At 38.4% G+C, this 24,053-nt stretch overlaps 1 protein-coding gene across 2 annotated transcripts in view; it reads right to left on the minus strand.

Annotated features, from left to right (window-relative positions):
* The window catches only part of LOC131067009 (short-chain dehydrogenase TIC 32, chloroplastic), a 65,625-nt gene that overhangs the window by 17,346 nt on the left and 24,226 nt on the right, over positions 1 to 24,053 (minus strand). Inside the window, exon 2 of one of the 2 annotated variants that reach the window (XM_058001922.2) lies at positions 20,563 to 20,629. In XM_058001922.2, the coding sequence (XP_057857905.2) occupies positions 20,563 to 20,629 (67 nt within the window). Of the gene's footprint in view, positions 1 to 20,557; positions 20,630 to 24,053 lie in introns of both variants that reach the window. The other variant, XM_058001923.2, reaches the window with a different exon arrangement.

Consider the following 24,053-nt stretch of genomic DNA (forward strand, 5'->3'; position numbering starts at 1 on the left):
AAACATAATTAAAATTTAATTAAGTTAATGAATGGTCAGAAGGCATGAAATGAAAAGTTGTGACTCTCTCTAACATGAGATATAAAAGGGAGAAGAGAACTTCATTTGAGAGGGGAGGAGGAGGAGAAAAGAAAGAAAGAAGAATGTGAATCAAGGAAGATTCAATGGAAGAAGGAAGGAATGGGAAGTAAATAAGGAAGTGACTCTTCCAAAGGAGGGCAGAAATTATGAAAGGTTGTGACTCTTTCAAAGGGTGTTGATTGTGAAAGATTGTAACTCTCCAGTGGTGATTGTGAAAGCTTGTGAATCTTTCAAAGGGCAGGCATATTGAAGGGGTATGACTTCTCCCTCACAAGGGAAGATATAAAGGGAAGAAGATCTCATTTGAGGAGGGGGGGAAAAAAGGAAGAAACATCAGATCTCTGACATCCAGCACGAAGGACATTAACCCTTGCGATTTGGTATGAACAAATGAAAACAATATAATAATGTGCACTTATGATATCCATGCACTTGTAATATTTATGCACTTAAAATGTTTATGCATTTATAAACTACTTTATTGAAATAATCTAGTATCCGTGCACTTTATATCTGTAGCATCGTAAATTGTATCCGAATGCAAGTTTGTCCTCACCTAGGCCTCACCTTGGCACTTCGGCTTTCGATGCCCAAAGCTTGTTCTAATTCTGCTCACACCGCCTGCAATCCTACATTTTCATCTCCTTCTCTGCCTTCCCTGCAAGCCTGAGTCCCGGCTGTCAAGACCAAGGCGCCTAGCGCCCTGGTCCTCTCAATTAGGACCCATTTTTGGTCTTCATTATGGACATCTCAGATGAGCAATAAATTTGATCACATGTCGGCCTACTCTGGAAATTCAATTCATTTTTGGGAAATCAAGTATAAAAGGAAGTCTACCCCTCTCATTTGAGATCCTATATATATATATATATACACACACACACACAGAGATATATATATATATATATATATATATATATAAATTAATAACAATGCTATGATTTTGATTTGAGAACTGAAATAGTTTGACACAACGAAATCAGGTATGACTTCTTATCTTGATTAATAATGTAGTCGACATAAAATGACTATTGTTATGTTTGATAATATTTGTTATCTGCCAATGCATTAATTATTTGTATTAAGTGGGTTGTCACTCTCGGGTAGTTAATGTGTCTGTTGTGTTCCTCTGGACAATCGTCAAGTTCTTTAAATGTGTCATGTACTGTTAAGGAAAGTAGTATGGAATAGTCAGGTCAATTGTAATCCTTGGCCGACCATCTCTAGTCTTCTTCTTTGTAATAATTGCATGTGCGAATAAAGATATATTTTACTACCGTGTCTAGTATGCATTATCATTTGTATTATTATTTCCTGTACTTAATTTATCAGATATACCAGCAAACATTTTTGGCGTCGTTGCCTTAAAAGAAATCAGGTAAGCCTTGAGTGATTCATGCCCATAGACCCCAATAAAGGTGAGAAGAGGCCACAAGGTGGTCAAGACTAAGCAATTAGGTGATCTGCTGACCCTTGGCCGAAGGAAGCACAGGGACAAGTCAGAGCCTGGAAGTACCCGGAGTGTTGGGATGCTGGAGGTGGATTGTAGAGGACACGTGCATGGCTGAGAGTGCAAGGAAAGCACTAGAACGTAGCGGTCAAAATAGTCCACCCAAGTCTTGCACACCTAGAAGTACCCAAAGTGTTGGGGGCATTGGAGGTGGACATGTAGAGGACGTGCACATGTGCGAGAGTGCAGGGAAAGCACCGGTCGAAATAGTACACCTAGGTCTAACACACAATGGAGTAAGCAAGCGAGAAACCAATTCGCACGAACTTGCCCCTCATCAAGGAATCAAGAATAGGGGGGCTTGAGCCGAAGACTCCCGGCAAGAGAGAATAGAAATGAAGGTGACCAAGGTGCGTAAGACGCAAAAGGTGGACGCATAGAGAGCTCGAGCGTGGCCGAGATTGCAAGAGAGGCATAGGAACGCGGGGAGCAAGATGGTCCAATCTGGTCGAACACACACGGTACCTTCCAAGCGAGAACAATGTTGCACAACCAAAATATCTAGGAGAGGCAAAAACTCCCAAAGTTTACAGGAGATGGATTAGAGGACCCCGTACAACATTGTAAGACATGTATAACGATGTGGGAGGCGAATGGCCAAGATGACCACGATTACTGGTTGAAGGCATTTCCCGCCAGCCTTCAAGGAATTGCTATTGACTGGTACACAGACCTAGATGCTAAGGACAAGGCCAGGTGGAGTGAACTAAAGAAGGCATTTGAAGAGGAGTTCAAACTCTTGAGGGATGACAATGAGACCATGGCTGAAATCTATAATACCAAGCAAGGGAAAAATGAGAGTGTATGCGCTTACAACTATAGGCTCAAAGAGTTGTTAAACAAAATGGAACACCAATTGGCCAACGAGTTGAAGAAAAGGTGGTTCACTGATGGATTGATACCTTCGTTGCACAAGAAGATGAAAGTAGTGCCTCCGTCCTCATACACCGGTCCCTACAATCGGGTGATGGACATTGAGAGTGGAAACAAAACATCCTCCCAAGGGAAGAGGAAGACCGATAACGAGAGCATCGAAGGTAGCAGTGATGAAGAATCCAAAATCGTACAGGCCCTTCGACGGGATATGTTGAGAATGGTGAAAGAATTGAAGGCAGAGAAAGGAACCAATAAAGAAAGTAATGAACTATGGTGTACTGAGTGCAAAATTGGGAGGCACACGGAAGATCATTGTCCTAAAAAATTGTTTTGATGGGTCATTCAATAAAGGAGTGTCCATATAATTTTAAGACTAGAAGTACGCAAGTACTCTTCACATAGGGAGAGTCTAGCCCATCAAAACTACAAAATGTATCGCCTAGCAGCAATGCAAATCAACAAGGGCGAAACCAAATACAGTATGACTCTAGAGGATGTCCTCTCATACAAGGCCGACAATGTAGTGAATCGGGACACTTTGCGAGAGACTACCACAATAAGAAAGACAACATACAACTATGGTGCAAATGGTGTGGACTCGGGAATCATGAAGACACTGACTGCCCGAAGCAAAAGGGTATTAATATGTTGGATGTAGACGAACAAGATGAGGCAGTTCCAACAATCACGAGAGCACAGATGAAAAAGGTGATGTACCCGGACGCTTGTATAGAGAAGGAACAACTCTGAGAAGCCAGAGCCGAAGGAGAACAAGTGTTGGTGAAGGAATGAGTAAACTCCAATGGAACTATAGCTACATCATTGCAAGAGTCAGAGAAGAACATAGTTTGGTAGGTGCTACAGACAACCATACTATTAAAAAATGTGGAATTGAGAGAAAAATTTAAACAAAAAGAACCATATAGGCAAAGACAAGAACAATACGTAGGAAGTTCGTACACCGTACAGAGAGCACAAAGATTGGCCATGAGGCTATTTCCGTACACCATACAGAAGGCAGGAGGGGGTCGTGCAATGAGCTAGTCATTCACCATATGGGCACAACAACGAACGACAGGGAGGGGTTGTGCAAGGAGCAAGTCATTCACCATACAGGCACAACAACCACCTATGTCATTTACCGTACGGGCACAACAACAGCGTACGTCATCCATCTTATGGACACATCATGTACGGGCATAACAATAGCATACATCATTCACTGTACAGGCACAACAATGGCATACATCGTCCACCATACAAACACAACATGTATGGGCACACCAACCGCTTCATCCATACATCGTACGGGAAGAGAAGTTCATACAAGTTAAAACGTACAAGGAGTTTTAATGGCATTTGAAGAAGTCTGTACGGTGGCAAGAAGAAACAAATTCGTACAAGGAGTCCATATGGTGCATGTACGGTTTCAAAAGGGATCAAATCCGTATGAGGAATGGCAATTGAAGAAGTTTGTACGAAAGGAAGCAAAAACCGTACGTGGGGGTAGTTTGCATAAGGCCGTACGGAAAGGAAGGGGTCAATCTCAGACACAGCACCTTGGCCAGACGTACAAGGACGAAGGATTTAATCCATATGAGAGTGATCCGTACAGCCAAGGAAGACTTACTTCGGACAAGGGTAAGTCGGGAAAAACAAAGAAATTTCTAATACAACCATCAATTTTGAAGTGGAGAGTATGACTTGAACATAATTTTGATATGAAATCGTTGTCTTCTAGCTTCATCAACATTGTATTTGGCCTCTTAAAAAATCATGAAAATCATGTGCGCCATGGAGTTCTGTGTGGTTTTGAAGGTCTTAATTTGTCATTGGTGACAGGGAGCACATCCTGGGCACTACCCCAAGACCTTACGAGGGAAACTGCCCCTCGACCCCGCAAGGGGCACTATCCCTTGACCCCCATTGGAGATTGGGGACGTTGCCCCCAAACCCCCATTTGATTTGGTAGGTACACTACAAGTTGGGGTTGTCCATTCTGCGTCATTGTCTGTCATTAGTCTTCCCGAAGATTACTTGATGTTTCCTTGTCGTCTGGAAGACGCCTTTTTCTTTTTGGGGGGATGATGTAGTCGACATAAATTTTAAATGCCTATTGTTATGTTTGATAATATTTGTTATATGCCAGTGTATTAATTATTTGTATTAAGTGGGTTGACACTCTCGGGTAGTTAATGTGTTGGTTGGTTGACGGTTGTGTTCCTCTCGACAATCGTCGGGTTCTTTAAATGTGTTGTGTACCGCCAAGGAAAGCAGTATGGAATACTCAGGTCAATTGTAATCCTCGACCGACCATCTCTGGTCTTCTTCTCTATAATAATTGCATGTGCGAATAAAGATATATTTTAATGCCGTGTCTGGTATGCATTGCCATTTGTATTATTATTTCCTGTACTTAATTTATCAGATATAGCAGCAAACAAATAAAATTTAACCGCTGCTTCAGAATATGTTTATATGTTTATGCAATGAGTATCTTGGAGGCTATGCCTCAAAGAGATAGCCGTATCTGACTTAGTCCTTATACTTCTGCTAAAATTGGAGCTATGTCTGATTATTCCACCTTGTGCTTATGTGTCTCTACTTTGTAATGGGTGGCAGATCTCTCCTCCTTACTTTGCTGTCAAAAGCTCAATAATAATATATAATCTTTACACCCCTCACAAAACAAAGACTTACTCCCTTTTATATGCCTTCAATGAAAAGTGTGACTTTATGAAGAGAAGCGACTAGTTAAAGAGAAGCGTCCCTTTTGCTTAAGGGAAGCTCACCCAACAAAGTCGAACATATGAATCACGTCTAATGTCTTTTAATATCAAACTAGTCACTTCTAATATCAGTTTAGTCGGCCAGCATCCTAATTTGATTGCGAATGAAGTCACTACTTGGCTTTTGGTTTGTTCGCTGGATTTAAAGATCATTGTTTTTTCTTTTAAACAAACTGCCAACTTTTATTGGAACACTATTATCATATGATCGCTGCGCCTTTATTGCCTTTAATAATTGCTGCTTTATTTGCTTTATTTGCTTTATTTGATTCAATACTTACTGCTTTCTGTGAATCGATGTCTAATTACTGCCTTCGATAATGGTATGCCAAATGTTAACATTACCTTCAGCAATTAATTGCTTCCATCTAAACAAATCGTCACCTTTTTCAACTTACTTGATCACTGTTTTCCATATTAAATTGCTGCTCATTAAAGAAGTCCACAATATTATTAAGGAAGTCGTTTCTATCATCAAACTACTTGATTGTGTATAACAAAGTTATGTGTCACCTTCCATTAATAAATAATCATTGTATTTGGTCTTTAAAGATTAATTGCTGCCTCTCAATATAGAATTTGTCTTTAACATAGTAAATAGTAATAGTGCTGCTTTCACCTATCAAAAAAAAAATAATAGTGCTGCTTTTGTATGCTTCTATGAATTTGCACTTAGTGAACAATCATCGTCTTTAAGTTTGTAAGTATTATCATTTATAAAGATAATACAAGGAGCTTTCTCAATATCAACAATGCTTGACGGAGTCTTGCTTGGGGACATCATAGAAAATTACAAGACGATCTTTGCATAATAGAAATGATTGAGAATAGAAACACAAAAGATAGAAAGGAAACTTCTTAAAACTAACTAAAGACGAAAGACATAAGTAGAAGTTTCTAAATACTAACTAAATGACTAAGATGACCATTATATCAATATTACAATATTATTTTAATAAACACAAGTATTTTCAGATTTTCCATTGGTACTCAATTAATGATTGATGATTATATCATTAACTCTTCCAATGCATTCCACAATACAAACACTTAATGGTTTTTTCTTCTTGCCTGGATTGCTCATTTTTGTCTTGATCTACTCCCATAGCTTTGAGGTCCTCCCCTCTCAATTGTTTTCATACTTGTACTTCTTTAAGGGTTACCATTTTAGGTTTACCAATGCTTGTATATTTCTTTGTTTCTCTTTCTTTTCTTTGCCGCCTTGTGTTTTTTGAGTCCATGGCCCTTCCTACCACAGTACTTTTTACTGTAACAGATGTACATTTCAGTCCCTTTGACCAACTATTTCATTCATGGACATTAGTATAATTTCTTTCTTTCTTGCTAGAGGAATCCTATCACGATCTCTTCTACTCATAGAGTGTCTTTGGTAGCTTATTTGATTTACACAAAGTGTCACACAATTCAACATCTCGTATCTAATCTTGGATGGAGTGGCTCCCACACAGATTTCTAAATCCATTTTTGTGTACAAGAAAGAAATCTTAAGCATATCAAAGCAAATATTCTTTCATCTCAGCTTCCAAGTTTTAAATTCAACTTTCAAAAGTGAATATTTACTTACCTTTTCATGTACGCTCATCTGTGGCTGATCTAGCTAATTAGTTTTTACGTGTGTGAAGATAATTTGATGTGGAACACAATTTCACAAAAAGCCTCTAAAATTCACTATTTTTGAATGTTTTTCTAAGTTTACCAAGTTCAAAAAATTGTTCAATATTATGGAACATAAAAACTGTACATATTGCAGAGCAGCAACATAAATAATTATAATAATAATAACCATTTCCAATCACAAAATAAAATCATAGGCAACAAGATAAATGCTTAAAATAATGAAAAGAAATATTCTTCAGTGTTCACAACATTTCAAAATTCAACACAATGGTTAAATAGGCACTATATGCCATAGTCTAGAACCTAAGCTGAAATTTATCATCAAAACCAACTGCATGATCTAGTTTATAGCATAGGCCTTGGGCTCAAAACATGCTCTATGATCTAATTTGTGATCAATAGAAAACTTGTAATGATCTGGCCCAAAATCTTACACCAATTTTTGCAAAGTTTTCCACAGTTTACTAGGTAGGCATTATGTCAAATAGTTTGTATGCATTTCATTTGAAGAGGTCTGAATATAATCACTTGAATGATTTTCTCAATGCTATCATAACATATTTCTTTTCCTTTTTTTGAATTGCATATCGATTACAAATATCTTGCTCATTTGAGCATCAACATGAGACCAATACAAGCTCCTTACGAGCAAACACACTAGAAATCACCTATGGAAGACCAAGAGTCACTATTTAGAAATCAACTTTTATTTAGAAACCACCTCCATATCATAAGCCAACTCTGGAAGACCAAGAGTCATAACTTAGAATTCCACAATAGATGTCCCTATGGAGAATTGAACTTAGATCTCCACAATGAAAACCCACCATTTTAACCAATTAATCTCAACCCCTTGGACAACATATTTATTTTCATAAAACTCAACCTTGGCATTCATATACTTAAAAAGACATATCAACAAACATTTTTGGCATCCATTCATAATACTGTTGTTACAAAGATATATTCTCAGAAAACTACTTACAGCTGATAGTCTAGGATGGTCAAAACTCCAACCAGCACTCTCTTTTTGACCTTCCAAAGGCTGCGGCTGTTTGGTCCAAATGCCCACAACTTGTCTTATATACCCAGCAGCACTATAGACCATTGATAGCCTCATTGATAATCTCCCTTGCTCATTATTTGACTCCAAGTCACCTCCTTAGGTACCCAGTCTTCTATAGCTACAGCTAAAACATATTTATGAAAAACATGATCTTTGCCAAGCGGCCAAGACTCTGTCAATTCCCACCCCCATGATTTGGCATTATTTGGATGGCAGCTCCTTCAACTCTTCGGATGACTCTCCTTACAGCTCCAAATCGCCACAAACAGAACCCATGACTTGAAAATTTAGATGCATCCCCCACAAAGCTACAACTGGTGCTTAGCAGCTGGAAATATCCTCATGCGTGGGTATTTTTGGTTACTTTCCTATTGCTACTATTTCATGGAAACTAAATTCCTCTTCATTCAATATTCTCCAAACATCAATCCTATGACTTGATTAAGTGAGCATGACAATATTCAATGCAGCGATAAACCAAGAGGTGGCTAATTAAATAATATTATACTAAACAGCTACCTTAATCATGATCGGATAGCTTGGATAGCCTAAAGGCACCACGCAAATTCCATCAGGAAGCAGTGATGACTACCTTCCTCAGCAATACTAGCTAGCCACTAGTTAAGCCATCTCCACAAGCTCATAAGACTCTTCCAAAGATGGCTGCTGGAAAACTATATAAAATAAACCCTCTTTCAAATGCCCACAAACCTTCACAATCCCTTCACAAAAAACCACAATGAGATCTCCTAGAAACAATATACACAAACCTGCATAAAATATAACCTTCTCGACAAACTCCTCAATATCATAATCAATGACTACAAAATCAAAAGGTGCAAGTGTTCAGGTCAACATTGAGCTCCATACAAATCCACTCAATCAACCAAGCGTTTTTCATCCACAAAGCTGATAGCCAGAAGGCTTTTTGTCCCTTGGCTGAAGAATGAAGCAGGTTCAATCTCTCAGAAATAAAGCGTTTCATAAAATAATCCGAATGAGTTCTTGTCTCCTCAGCCTCCTTTTAAAACCTTTTGGAGAACTTTCCAAATAATATCTTTTTAAAATCACTTTTAATAAAATAATATTCCTTTTGCACTAGGCTGCCATAAAATAAGTTATTATCCTTAAACCCATTTAATTTAATAATAAAATATTAGTTGCACTTTATTAATGCAATAAAGTTATTTTGAGCAACTAAATATTAAATTATTAAATTAATTTGATTGCTCAAAAAGGGGACAGGACAAAACTAGTCCAAGAATCTTGACCTGCTGTATTAACACTTTCACTTCCATGATGTAAACTTTTTTTTTATGTTCTTTGAATCGTTATTCTCCAATATGAGAAATACCACGTTTAGTTGGAAAAAAATAACATAAGATATCATTAATTTTCTGAAATAATACAAGAACTAGGAGGTTTTGAGACCTTAGTCAATCCCTCTTGTCAGTAGTTATCAAATCATGTGGAATCAATAATTGATTCACATGTTAAAGCATTGGAAAATTAAATGGGTGATTCAAAAGGCAAGCATCTACAGCATGGGAGCAGGAGCACCATAGTTTTTCTACCATTAGTTTAATGTGTCCAACTTGTACCTGTTTTGGCTACACCAAATATTCTCTTCTAGATCTTGAAAAGTTACAAGCTTCCCTCTCAAAATGATGCTTAGCTTTATCATCACGACCCACCTTGTTTATCATATGAAACAAGCCTGCCTTCATCTCCTGCCTTCATCACACAATCTGCCTCTACTAATTTAGGATCTCAATAACAAGCAACTACACATTAAGGATTCTGTAGCATGCCCCATCAATTGTCCACAACTTTCCAAAATCACTTCAGAGTTTGTCGTTACCTCCAAGAGAATTTTAGATTTCTTCCTGTGTGATGTTTGTGCCCTCTTAAACAAAACCCATGCAAGTTTTTCCTCATCAAGAATTCTAAAGATTAAAAGATACAACTAGAAAATGTTTGCGAAATTACAATAAAAAAAGATAAAGTGAAGATCATGTCGACCATGCAAGGGCATCCATGAATGAAAATAATAAAGATTCATTATGTAGAAGTTCATTGCAATAACCAAGTTGATGAAAAAGAAATCTGCAGAAAGCAGGATCATAGGGAGGAGCTATGGTATTCAATTTGCAGGCTGGATGGGCATACTTGGCAAGAATTCCCGAGTAGGGATAAAAAAAATTCAGATTTTCACAATTCAAATATAATCTTGTAATGTCCCCTCTTCTTTAGTGCCATTCAGAGCTCGGATTCACCTATCACCCATCTCCATAGGTGAAGTTGATGTTTGGAGATGAATTCGCTAGCCAAAGGGGACTTAGATTAGTCATTTCTTTTGACTTTGGTGGGTGTAATAAAGTAACTTTATGATATAAAAGTTACATAAGTCATTTTTTCTAAAAATAGAAAAAACTAGTAAAGTAACTTGTAAGTTACTAATAAAACTTAATAAATGACTTTATTAAAAAGTCCATGGCACACCTGCCTAGGCGAATTCCCAAACCTTAAAAAGTGGTTATTAAGTCATGATGGGATTCCCCTCAAGTGGGCGCCACTTTTGGAGAATAGAAGATTCCAAAGAATCTTGCTAGATGCCTCTAGGGTTCGATTTGGCTAAAAAGGCTTGTATGGGTCATTTTGGATTCATTCATGACTTTGTTTTTTCACATTCTTTGGACATTGATGGTCTGCAACAGCACAGTTTCTGCTGGAGCAACATTTGGAGGACGTAATCCCTTCAAATTCAGGTTGTGTGGAAGGATACCCACACTCCCCTCTTCACCACGGCAGCTATTTTGGGCAGCACTTGCACCTTTTGGGGCTGATCTGCAATAAATTCGATATTGTCTGCAATTCCAGAGGTTGAGGATCAGACCTGGGCGGTTTGGACAGAGTTTGAAGCAAACCATTAGCAATAAATGCCAGCCGTGTAGCTCCCTAGGCCAGCCATACTATTCCCACTTGCCTGGAGCTCAGAAAAAATAAATTGAAAGGTTTTACATGGGATTTTTTGTACAATTCTGATTGTCAGCATTGGGAATGGACATGGGACTCATCCTTTCAGGTTTATGATACCACCAGAGAGAGATATGAGCAAAACAGTGAGGAAAATTGCCCTTGTTCAATGAAGTCTCCTGGCAAGTTTTTGGAATCAGCTTCAAATCTCGTGTCTGATCATCAATTTGTTTTAGATAATTATTTGTATGGTGAATAAACCTTAATGGAAGGGTTGAATTGCATTGGAAGCCATTAATTTGCAAATTATCAATAAAACTCACATCCCAAGCTAGGCGTGGAACTACCTGGTATGCAGCATTGATCTCTCTAGTTATTAAGCTTCCAAAGTTTGCTTTTATAGTTGCTGTTTAGAATTTTCAGAATATAAAGATCTATTTCAGTCAATTCTTTCATTGTATTTCTGTATACATTTCCATGAAAGGCATTAAAAACACAAAAATTAGAAATAATTCAAAAACCAAACAAAAACCAATCATCTTTATCGCTGGTCAAAGATTAAATTTTGAAACAATCACCAAAAATCAGATCAGATTTTGGTCAGGGATCTTTCAGGTCTCAACAAAGTGCCCTCATTTCCAATGCGAGGAGCAAATGCCAGGCAAAGAAGAAAGTCATGTATTCAGAAGAAGAGTTTTGTCCATGTAACTAAAGCAGATCTCACCTAATGTCTGAACCATGTACTACTAGAATATAATCCAAGGGAAAGGCTAATAGCAATGTGCTAAGGATGAGAAGAGTTGTCAATTTCATATTAAATTGTCTTGAGACAAGTCAGAAGTGTGCTCTGACAGACCATGATCGTAATGAGTGACCAAATTGTTATTTTTTATGATCAGATTAATAACATGCAGATATAAGACAATTGAATCAAATTTGCACAACATATACCGTGGGAAAACCCTCCAACATGAGGGAGGAAAAACCCAGCAACAAATGTCTCTTATTATATTTATAAACAGCAAGATGTCTTTACAAAAATCGCTTCACTCCTTGAAGCTAGATGAATGAAACAATCCACACTAGATGAAATACGATCTGCTGTGTGAATCAATCTTCCTTAGATGATTCACAAACTGCTGTAGAAAATACACAACCTACTGATGAAGGTATACGAACTGCTATAGGTGATAATAATCTTCGATCTGTTGTAAGTGTACATGAACTGCTATTGATATTCGATATGAATTGGAGAGAGAGAGAACCAATCTATGTTTATACTCATACGTGGGTGTCTCTTCACCTAGAGTCGGCTCTATTCCAACTAACACGACTTTCACCAAGGGTCAGCTCTATTCCAGTCACCACGACTTTCACCAAGGGTGGCGGTCTTTAACAAATAGTTATTTTTTTTATTAACAAGATGTTTTATTTAAATTGGCACATATAAATATGCAAAGTCGAGAGACTAATTACATATTTGATCGTAATCGGCTAAAGAGACTTGTAATGTCCCCTTCCTTGTGATGATGCATTCAGTGGTCCATTGGCCTATTCCAGAGACCCGTAGGCTGTGGAAAGGAGAATTAGGGTTTCCATGTTCTTTGGAGTTCCGACCAAGCTTGTCAGGGGTGGAATGTGAACTTACTATTTTTAGTAAGTTAGGGTTTGGCTGTCGGGATGGCGCAGAGTTGCTAAGCTCGCCAAGCTCTTTCTCTAGTTGCGAAGATCACGATTTTCTGAGCATTATTTCATGACTTACTATTTTTAGTAAGTGGCAGTTTGGGCATTCTATTTTTGGCAGTCCTGGATTTGGTCCTGATCCAACACAGTTCAGTGATCCTCATTGCTCGACCTCAGCCGGATTTTGTTGATAATCAGTATTGGAGTTATAAGCGATTTAATTAAATATTATTCCTTATCCTAAGGTTATTATTAATTATTTTATTACTAATTGATGTTATGGAGAATTGTGCAAAATATGATATTTTTCCTAAGTCATGCCTGGGTGAATTATTTGATGATTGAAAGGAGTCTTTATTTTTTTATACTTCAAAGTTATATTATGCCAAAATCGTGGTCCTCTCTCTTAGACTCAATTTTTGACTTGGGAAGTGGGCGCCATTCTTGGGTCCACCACATGAAATGAAATGCAGTTTGAATGAGGAGAATTTGGAGGCAATTTCATTTGAATTTCAGACTTGAAAAGCTATATAAACAAGTCTTTGGCTCCTCATTTCATTCATCCAGAGAAAATATATCGTTATGCTGTCGGAATGACTCCAGACTTCTTCGAGGGTGAACACCTCCTAGATCTTTCTTTCCAGTTTCGAGTGTGAGACATCACTCCTAGCTGTGGTTCGAATTTGTGAGCTATTTGGTGGTTTTTGGGTGTTTTTGTGAAGAGTTGTGTGCTGCTGCATTTTTTGGGTGTTGCTAGTGAGTGTTGGCTGGAAGTGTATTTTTGTTCATAGCTATCTGCGTGTTGGGTGCATCGTTCTGGGTGAAGGCTCATTGGAAGCGTATTGGAGAGACAATAATTCTCCTACATTGGTGTGGCATTTGGGGGACACTTCAATTTACAGTTACAAATCGAAACATTCAGCCAAAACGCCATTTCCAGAATTGCCTTGGGTTGCGTGCATCACCTTTGCTTCTCTCAGGTTGTTGTTTCAAGGTATTGAACTAATCGCCTATGTTATACTATTCATTTGCTTTTGGTTTGGCATGATTTCATTCAGTTTTGAGAAAGTTACGAGCATTTTAGTGGTTTTGGGTGTGGCTGGTTCTGCGATTTATTGTCTTTGATTTCAAAACAGCAAGTAGTGTTTTGTGGTGGGAATTTGATATTGAATACTTGAAATATGTACTTAATTCTATCTTATCTCGCATCTCTATCTTTGTAAGATTGCTTCAATAGTACTAATCAATCATTCTAAGTTGCATTTCCCACTGAACAAGTGGAAGAGGATGGCTTAGCCGCCTTCATGTTTTGTAATTCAACTTGGTCCTCCCATTGAGTAAGTGATTGAGTGATATTGTCCTCCCGCTGAAATATGCGGTTGAGTGATACTTTTATGTAAGAGTCCTCCCGCTGCATAAGCAGTAGAGTGATTTGGTTCTGGTTATGCTCTTGTTACCTTTGGCTGGTTTACCGCCAAGTTCTTAGTTTTCATCCCGCTGAAAAGTGGAAGGGGCAAGCTTGCCACCCAATATTGTACTTGCATTGTAATTTCCAGCAGATCAGTGAGCTAACGAACCCCTTATCACCCTATGCTCTCACCTTCCCACATTGGGCTCTTGGTGATCAAAAAGTGGAAGGGTTACTCTCAGTAGTATTGAGATTATATTTCCTAACTTTAACAGGTGCATTGTAATATTTGTTGTGTTCAAAAACCGAAAAAATTAGTGGGAATATTACAAGACTCCCGCCACTACAATCAACAACACTCCCTCTTAGCTAGGGAGGAATCCTTCCTGATAACTGTGTCATGGAATGACATTCACCATGGCTACTCCCAAAGGGTGAAACAGAGTTCATTAGGGAGGCACTCAACATGATGACATCCATGTATGGCTATGGAATATGAACACAAGTGCCCATCACGGAGTCACTCAATGTGATGTCATCTCATCATGGTAGTCACCATGGCTACTCCCAGAGGGTGAACAAACACAAGTGATGTTGTCATGGAGTCTCTCAACATGACATCCACCTTGGCTACTCCCAAAGGGTGGAACAAGGGCTTTCACCTCAAACTTCTCTCTCACAGAGAAGAATGCATTAACAAGGGCTTGCACCTCAAACTTCTCTCTCACAGAGAAGAATGCATTAAAGTACATCTCAAGAAATCACTGATGCTGAGGCTCCCTCTCAGCAAGGGCTTCATTCTCCACAACTCCAAGCTTTTCTTGAAAATGCACAAAATTCACTTTGGCAAGAGGCTTGGTAGAATTTCAGTCGTTTGTTCATCAGTGCAAATATATCTCAACTGAACAGCTTTCCTCTGTACCATATCTCTGATGTAATGGTATTGGATCTCAACATGTTTTGTTCTATCACGGAACACAGGATTGACAGATAGCTTCACACAACTTTGATTGTCACAATGAATAATAGTTGGCTCCAATGTTTATCCAAACAATCTTGCAAGGAGCTTTCGAAGCCACACTACTTCTCGAGTTACTACACATGCTGCAATATATTTTGCCTCTGTTGTGCTTAGTGCCACTGAAGACTGCTTCCTGCTGCACCAAGAAATCATTGCAGACCCCAAACTAAAGCAACAACCGGATGTACTCTTTCTGTCAGTCACACTTCCAGCCCAATCAGAATCAGTGTAACCTTGCAACTTCAAGTCTGCACTGGAAGTATATTTCAAACCATATCCTATTGTGCCACGCAAGTACCTCAAGATATGTTTTGTTGCAACTAGATAAATATGTCTTGGTTCACACATAAACTGACTAAGAGCACTCGCTGCATAGCAAATGTCAGGTCTAGTATTGACTACATACATCAATGAACCAATCAACTGCCTGTACATGGTAGGATCTACCAAATTTGAACTAGTTGCAGACTCCCTCAACTTCTTCAGATTTGTTTCCATAGGTGTAGTCATGGACTTGCAGTCCATCATACCAAATCTCTTTAGGATATCAATGGTGTACTTCCCTTGACTTAGTATGATTTCATTGGATCTTTGCCATACCTCTTATCCTAGAAAGTAGTGCATAAGACCTAAATCCTTCATCTCAAATTCAGAAGCTAACTCCTTACATTTGTCAATGAGGTGATCTTCTCCAATAATAAATAAGTCATCAACATAAACAACCAAAATTAAAGCATCACTATTAATTACCTTGAAGTAGAGATTTGAATCTGTATCATTCTTGAAGAACCCCAAGCCCATCAAATATCGATCAATCCTTTCATACCAAGCACGAGGAGCCTGTTTAAGGCCATACAAAGCCTTCTTCAGTCTGCAAACATGAGACTCCTTACCATGAATCACAAAGCCTTCAGGTTGCTCAATGTAGACCTCTTCTTCAATTACCCCATTGAGAAAAGTTGTCTTCACATCCATCTAATGTAGCTTCCATCCTTTTGATGTTGTGATGGCAATTATGGTCCTGATAGAAGTATAGCAGGCAACTGGAGCAAATGTTTCTTCATAGTCTATTCCCTCCCTTTGAGAGAATCCTCTAGCTACAAATCTTGCTTTGTATTTCTCAATACTTCCATCTGCTACATGCTTGATCTTAAAGAGCCATTTGGAGGATACAACTGATTTACCTTCAAGTCTTGGAACAATGTCCCAAACATCATTCTTAATAATGGATTGGTATTCTTCATCCATAGCATCTCTCCATACATGCTGACTTGAAGCTTCTTTAGCACTGGAAGGTTTAGATTCAATGATATTACTCATTAATGCAATATAGCTTGAAAATTTCTGAGGTCTTTTGCTTTCTCTGAATGTGCCTCTAGGAGATACAAACTTATCTACCTCCTACATAGTTTTCCTAGCCCAAAGAGGTCTCTTCTTGCTTATGACAATGTCTCTCGGACCATCAGTAGGTTCCAAGGGTTCAATTGGATCAACAGTCTCTACAGGTTTAGTGGACTCCCTTTGAATCTTAGGAGTATGATCAACATCCATATCTTGAGAAGTTTTCGGGTCATCATCATCTATCTCCATACATGAACCTTTAGATCTCCTAAATGCAAAATTTTCCTCAAATGTGACATCTCTACTGACCTCTATCTGTTTCCATCCTGGAATGTAAATCCTGTAGGCTTTTGAAGTTTCATTGTAGCCTACAAATATCCCTTTCTTTCCAGAAGGTTCTAACTTGGTTCTTTTATCTTTAGGTACATGGACATACACTGGACAACCAAAGAATCTCAAATGACTGACTTCAAGCTTAACCCCTGAAAAGGCTTCTGCGGGAGTCATATTTTGCAATATCCAATGAGGACATCTATTCTGAACATATACTGTTGTTCTAGAAGCTTCTGCCCAAAGAAATGTTTTCAAGTCTTGGTCATGAATCATGGCTTTAGCTACTTCAACTATGTATCTATTCTTTCTTTCTACAACCCCCATTTTGCTATGGGTTGTAAGGGACACAAAACTCCCTCTTAATTCCTGCCTCAATACAGAAATTACGAAAGTTTGCGGAAGTGTATTCACCCCCATTATCAGACCTTAACACTTTAATCCTCTTCCCAAACAAGTTTTCTACTTGAGCCTTAAACTCTTTAAACCTATCTAGGACTTCTTCAGACTCTTTGGATTTCAAAAAATAAATCCAAGTCTTCCTAGAGTAATCATCTATGAAAATTACATAATACAAAAATCCGCTTAGTGATGCCATTGCCATTGGACCACATAAATCAGAATGTACAAGGTCTAATATTTCTTTTGACCTACTTTCACTACTATGAAATGGACTCTTAGTATTTTTATCCATGGCACAACCTTTACAAGTGCCATCATGCTCATGACTAAGCTTAGGTACACCTTCAACCATTTTCTCCAATGATGGGAGGGCCTTGTAGTGCAAATGAGCAAATATTCTATGCCATAGCTCGCTAGAATTGGTAGAGTCATGTAGAAGAGCTTGAACTGAACTGATGGAAAGCTTGTATAGGCTCTCATGCCGGTTGCCAATCACACGTGTTGTCTTGATGCTAGAGTTCTTGGGCCAAGCAAGAACTTTCCCTTCTGAAAATGCAACTTGATAACCTTTGTCTTTCAAGGCTGAAATGGAGACAAGGTTCCTCTTGATTCCTGGCATGAACAAGACATCACTTAGATGGAGAGGGATGCCAGATTCTAGGTTGAGAGAGGTAGATCTGGAACCATTCACTAAGTAGCATGCATCATCTCCAATTATCACTTGAAGATTGGTCTTTCTTTCCACCAAGTCTGAAAGATGTTCCCTATAACCTGTGATGTGTCGAGAAGCACCACTATCAATCAATCAAGTGTTGCTATCAGTTGGAACATTGCTAGATAGGGCAGAAATGAATAGAAACCCTTCTTGATTGTTCCTAGATTCCTTTTGAGGAGATGCTTCGCCAACATCTGCCATAGAAGCATGTTGCTTTGACCTTGTCAAACAATCTCTTGCATAGTGACCATACTTGTCACATCTAAAACATTGGATGTGAGAGAGATCTTTCTTCTTCTTAGAATTAGGTGTGGAAATTGTACTTCTATCTCTATTTCTCTTGAAGTTGCCTTTTCTCCCATCTCTTCCTTTCTTCTTTGAAGTTTGAGAGGCTAGAACATGATTGTCTTCATTGTGAGAGCTTCGGCCATTTCCTCTTGAAGCCAACCTAGATTCTTCTTGGATACAATCAACACGAAGACGATCAAACTTGGGAAATTTGGATCTCCCACTAATACTTTGAATGAATGGTTCCCAAGATTGAGGAAGACCATTCAATGCCAACATGACTAGATCTTTATCCATAACTTGATCTCCAATGGCGCATAGTTGATCTCTTAGCTCAGAAATCTTCATGAAGAATGATATGACGATTTCTCCTTTCGCCATCTTGATTTGATGAAGTTGTTGCCTTAGAGCTAGGGCTCTACTAGTGTTGTTGATCTCATAGAGTCCTTCCAAGGTTTTGAACATATCTCTAGCGGTTGACATCTTGGAGATAAGTGGCACTAAATGGTCCTTCACCGAATTAGTCAACATCTTCTTGGCCTTTAAGCTATTCTTCTTCATTTGAAGTTTCTCAGTTTCATCGACTAGTTCAGACATTGCATCTTTTTCTACAAACTCAAGTAGATCATTTTCTGCAAGAGCAATTAGAATTCTATATTTCCACGAACTGAAGTTTGATGCACTTTCAAGCCTATCCTCGACTTTAAGTCCATTCACCATTTTCGCTTGCTAAAAACTACTCCTTAGAATGAGAATAAATCGCTGCTTATAGAAAAATCTGATCAAGATCTACTTCACCGTGGCTCTGATACCATGTTATTTTTTATGATCAGATTAATAACATGCAAATATAAGACAATTCAATCAAATTTGCACAACATATACCCTGGGAAAACCCTCCAACATGAGGGAGAAAAAACCCAGCAACAAATGTCTCTTATTATATTTATTAAACAGCAAGATGTCTTCACAAAAATTGCTTCACTCCTTCAAGCTAGATGAGTGAAACAATCCACACTAGATGAAATACGATCTGCTGTGTGAATCAATCTTCCTTAGATGATTCACGAACTGCTGTAGAAAATACACAACCTGCTGATGAAGGTATACGACCTGCTATAGAAGATATTCGATCTGTTGTAGGAGAGACACGGACTGCAGGTGATAATAATCTTCGATCTGCTGTAGGTGTACACGAACTGCTATTGATATTCGATATGAATTGGAGAGAGAGAACCGATCTATGTTTATACTCATACATGGGTGTCTCTTCACCTAGAGTCATCTCTATTCCAACTAACACGACTTTCACCAAGAGTCGGCTATATTCCAATCAGCATGACTTTCACCAAGGGTGGCGGTCTTTAATGAATACTTATGTTTTTTTTATTAACAAGACGTTTTATTTAAATTGTTAGATATAAATATGCAAATCCAAGAGGCTAATTGCATATTTGACCATAGTAGGCTAAGGAGACTCCCGCCGCTACAATCAACAACACAAACCACAAGTCAGTCAATTAGGTGAGAAAGGAGTGGAACTTGAATTCTGTTGCAAGCCAGAAATCGGGATAAGTCCAAACCATTTGCTACCAGAATATAATTCAATGGAAAAGCTAATAGCAGTGTGCTTTAATGATGGCTAAAAGCAATGTGCTTTAATGATGGGAAGTGTTGTCACTTTTTAATTAAATTATTCCAAGCCAGGTCACTAGTGTTTTCTGAGAGACCATGATGATAATAAATGGCCAAACCACAAGCCAGTCAGTTAGGTCTGAAATAAGTAGAACTTCAATGCTAATGAAAACCAGAAATCAGGTTAAGAAGGCTTCTTATCCTGAAATGGCTACCAAGAAAGCCATAGTTAGTTGGAGAATACAAGAGGCTAAAAAGATCAATGCAAAATGCAACAACTATTATTGGTTTTTGTTTTGTCAAAAAAAATATTTCAAAAGTAGAATATAGTTTGGGCAAATTTGTTCTAATGCAACTGCTGAAAGCTTCATAACATAAATCTTTAATAACTAAAAAAGAAGATGCTATCGTCAAATTTTAATGCTTCAACTTCAGCACCAAATATTTCATCAGCTTCTCAGTAGAAGTTTAAGAATATCTCTTCAAGAAACTTAGGACTAATGATCAACAAGATATGGGTCAAGAGGATGAAAGGTGATAATTAATGGAAAGCACAATGTAGGGTTGGCATTGGGAAAGCAATATCAGAGCCTAAGATATATATCCTAGAATTCTACTGGATCTGTGTAGAGGCTATTAATACCAAGCCATAATAAGAAATAAATCCATTAAAATCCATAATCTGATCAAAATTTTAAGATTTAACTTGAAAACATTCTAGATTATACTATGACCCATGTTGTAGAAGACTTGAAACAAAAATCATAATAAATTGTATTAAGGATAAAAATAATTCACCTTACCTAGAATGACGTGATAACCTTGAACAGAAAGAGCCTCTGCAGTGCTTTTTCCCAGACCTGATGTTGCCTAAACCAAAAAACATATAGTATGTTCCAGATCAATAAGGTGAAGCAACTCAATTAAATATTGTATGTCAATATTCATAAACATTTCAAAGCAATGAAATGAAAATAAGGCAACATATGAAAATCAGATATAACGAATTGTGGATCAATTGTAAATTGTAGATTGTATCCATTGCATGGCCAAGCATAATAATCAAATAAGTTGCTACTGTAAGGTAAAAAATTGCACACTTCACTATCTTCACCTTACATTTCTCACTCAGTTTTCCGTCCACTCCCAAAGTCATATTCTAGTTATCATTTTGCAAATTTCTAGGCTAAAACCCATCTCTAGTGAGCTTTGCACAGATGAAAAAGTCATTTTTTTTAACAATCCTCCAATGAGTCTTCATTTTTTACCTTAGAAAATTTATAACTTTTTGCACTCTCTAAGTTGATACATGTCGTCATTGTCTTTCCAAAGTTGCATCAGTGTTCCAAGTCATATGTGAGATTTCTTTGTCACCTTGGATTGATCAAGTTGAAAATGTGGATGTCAATTAGTCATGGTTGCAAAAATTCTCGCTCACTTTGAGATGTCAAATCACTTATTGAGGCGAATATTGTTAATCGTTCACCACTATCATAAGAAAACTATAGTCAAGTTCAGTCACCTAAAAGTGTTGCATGATTGCTTAAATTGAGTTGTAACTCCCTACCAACCTCGTAATTCATGCGAAGGAAATTTAAATGCTTGATCAAATCTGAATGGCAGAAATACAAAGGGCTTCAATGCAGTTTGACAAGCATATGGTGTTAGGATTGTATTCACATAGTTTACTCCTGCAAATTGTTGACGTGGCTAAAGTCGTGTTGCTGCAACTCTATCTGACCAACGCAAAATAGAATAATCTCGCCGAGTATCCTATCCTCTCTTGTATAAGAAATCCCTAATGCTATTTGGTTTGATCATGTGGGGACAACCTCAAGGTTCCAAATGTCAGTTCTTGACTGCAGGATAGCTCAACGGTCGATATGTTTTGTTGGGAGCACAAGGGGTCCTACGTTTTGCAACAAGTTGGTCTGCTGCGATTCTCGAACTGGGAAATAAAAGCAAAAGAGAAGGGTTAAGAGACCTAAGATTAGCCAGGCTGGTGTGCAGGTAGACGGTTTCAACATAACCAATCCCTGCTTGGCCAGAATGGCTCACAACCTTGCAGGAACGGTGCAATCTTCAAGGGGACATGGAAGATTTCAGACTGCAAAAGCATGGCTAAGCACCCAATTCTAGCGCAGCTCAGACGGACACCTGCAATTGAACTAAACGCAATTAAAGGCTCAGACTAACCATACACAAGAACATACAATCAGTATATCCTCAATGGTATGAGCCCGAATCCATCAAATACCTGCACACCCAAAACAAAACGACTATCTAAAATGCTGAAAGAAACCATGCAAACAAAAGAAAACAAAGACAATAAACACCATATTTCAATGTTCATATATTTGCTTCAGCTGCCATTACAACAATTTCTGCATCATCTCTATGCTACTGCTAAAATTTAACCTCTACAAAACTCTAACCTATTCTAACTGAAATCTAAGAGCCTAACTGCCTAAAAAATCTAACAATAATCTAACTTTCTAACTAGAGTCTAACCCTTTACAAAAGAAAGGCCTCTGCCTTTTATAGAATTTACAATTTGAACTGGTGGCCAGGATGGACTGCATCCAAGAGCCCTGGTCTGCCTTCCAGAAGCTGGCAGCTTTAACCCATGCCCACTCAGTTTTCAGTTATCTACCCAGCCACTATCTCAACTGCCTACTACTGTTTGGCATTAATTCGGTCCTCCAGGAGGTTGGGAATAGCTGTCTATAACTGACATGTTTCTCCATTGTTTCAAAATATCTTAAGTGGGGCCCAAAAGCAGTTTTACATTAAACAATTTCAGTTTTTTAGAAACTGAATTTCTGGAATTAAATCCAGCTGTGTATTTCTCGAGAATGCATACTTGTTGCATTCTGAATGTTCTTTGGTCTTTAGTCTCGGTGGTGGACTTCAACTTGGGGTCTGTTGTGATGTTTTCACACATCGCCCCATTGCAAATGGGGACCCCCTTCTTTTTAGGCCCTCCCGGTTTTTTGGCTTGCGTTTTTGTGGTCTTTTCGCAGCAGTCTCGTCAGTCTCTTTGCTTTGCAGGTGTTCGAGGATCATATTGGTCAAGTCTGCCTTTCGTTTGAGCAAATTCGGCTAAGTCTGGGACTCGTCTTGTGAATTTTAGGGTTTTTTGCCTTCTGTCCTAAATTTTAGGGGTTTCTGTTAGGGTTTCAAGAAAGCTGAACATACAACTGGAATCATGACCCTTCAAGGAACCTCCGAGTAAAATTTGAGCCAAAACGGAGCAACTTTCTATTTTTAGAAAGTTCCTATTTTTTAGGGATTTTACTAAGTCTCGGATTGGTCTACTTTTGCCAAAAATTAAACTTACTATTTTTAGTAAGTTCTATTTTTAGTAAGTGCTTTTCTGACCTATTTTGCCCAAACCTTGACATTTTGAAACACTTACTATTTGGAAAATCTATTTTTGGCGGGTTCTTCACAGGAAAACACTGAAAGCTGAATATCTCTGAAGACTGAACGTTCCTGAAAGATCATTTCTAAATCCAGAAGAGTCAGAAGGCAGACAACTTGGGTCAAAAAATGGTTAAGTTTGGAACTCCTATTCCATAAGAGGAAAGCATGCAAAATCATCCAAGTCCAAAAATTCACATCAATCCACCAATGTCATCTTGATCCGAAAATGGCCTGAAATTTGACTAAGTCTGGAAATTTGGAAGATCTTCCAAAATCCAGAATTTGCATTATGATTCCTATGGACCTGAAACCACTCACAAACATCCTGACAATATATATGAAATATATGTCTTTTTCCTTTCTTATACTTAAATGTTATATTTCATATCTATGTCCTAACGAAGAGCCTGGAACTTGCGAAAAAAATCCATGTATCCATGGACAAAGCCAAAATGCACCCAAGGCTGGGCTGGGGCGCCAAAACCAAGAAGGAATTCACAAGTGGGAAAATCCACCAGTCCATGGACAAAGTGAAAATGCGCCCAAGGCTTGGCTGGGGCGCCAAAACCAAGATGTCATTCACAAGTGGGAAAATCCGCCAGTCCATGGACAAAGTGAAAATGCGCCCAAGGCTGGGCTGGGGCGCCAAAACCAAGATGCCATTCACAAGTGGGAAAATCCGCCAGTCCATGGATAGAGTGAAAATGCACCCAAGGCTGGACTGGGGCGCCAAAACCAAGAAGGCATTCACAGGTGGAAAAATCCGTCAGTCCATGGACAAAGTGAAAATGCGCCCAAGGCTGGACTGGGGCGCCAAAACCAAGATGCCATTCACAATTGGAAAAATCCGTCAATCCATGGATAAAGC

Source organism: Cryptomeria japonica, chromosome 3 (assembly GCF_030272615.1).
Source record: "Cryptomeria japonica chromosome 3, Sugi_1.0, whole genome shotgun sequence".
Lineage (NCBI taxonomy): Eukaryota > Viridiplantae > Streptophyta > Pinopsida > Cupressales > Cupressaceae > Cryptomeria > Cryptomeria japonica.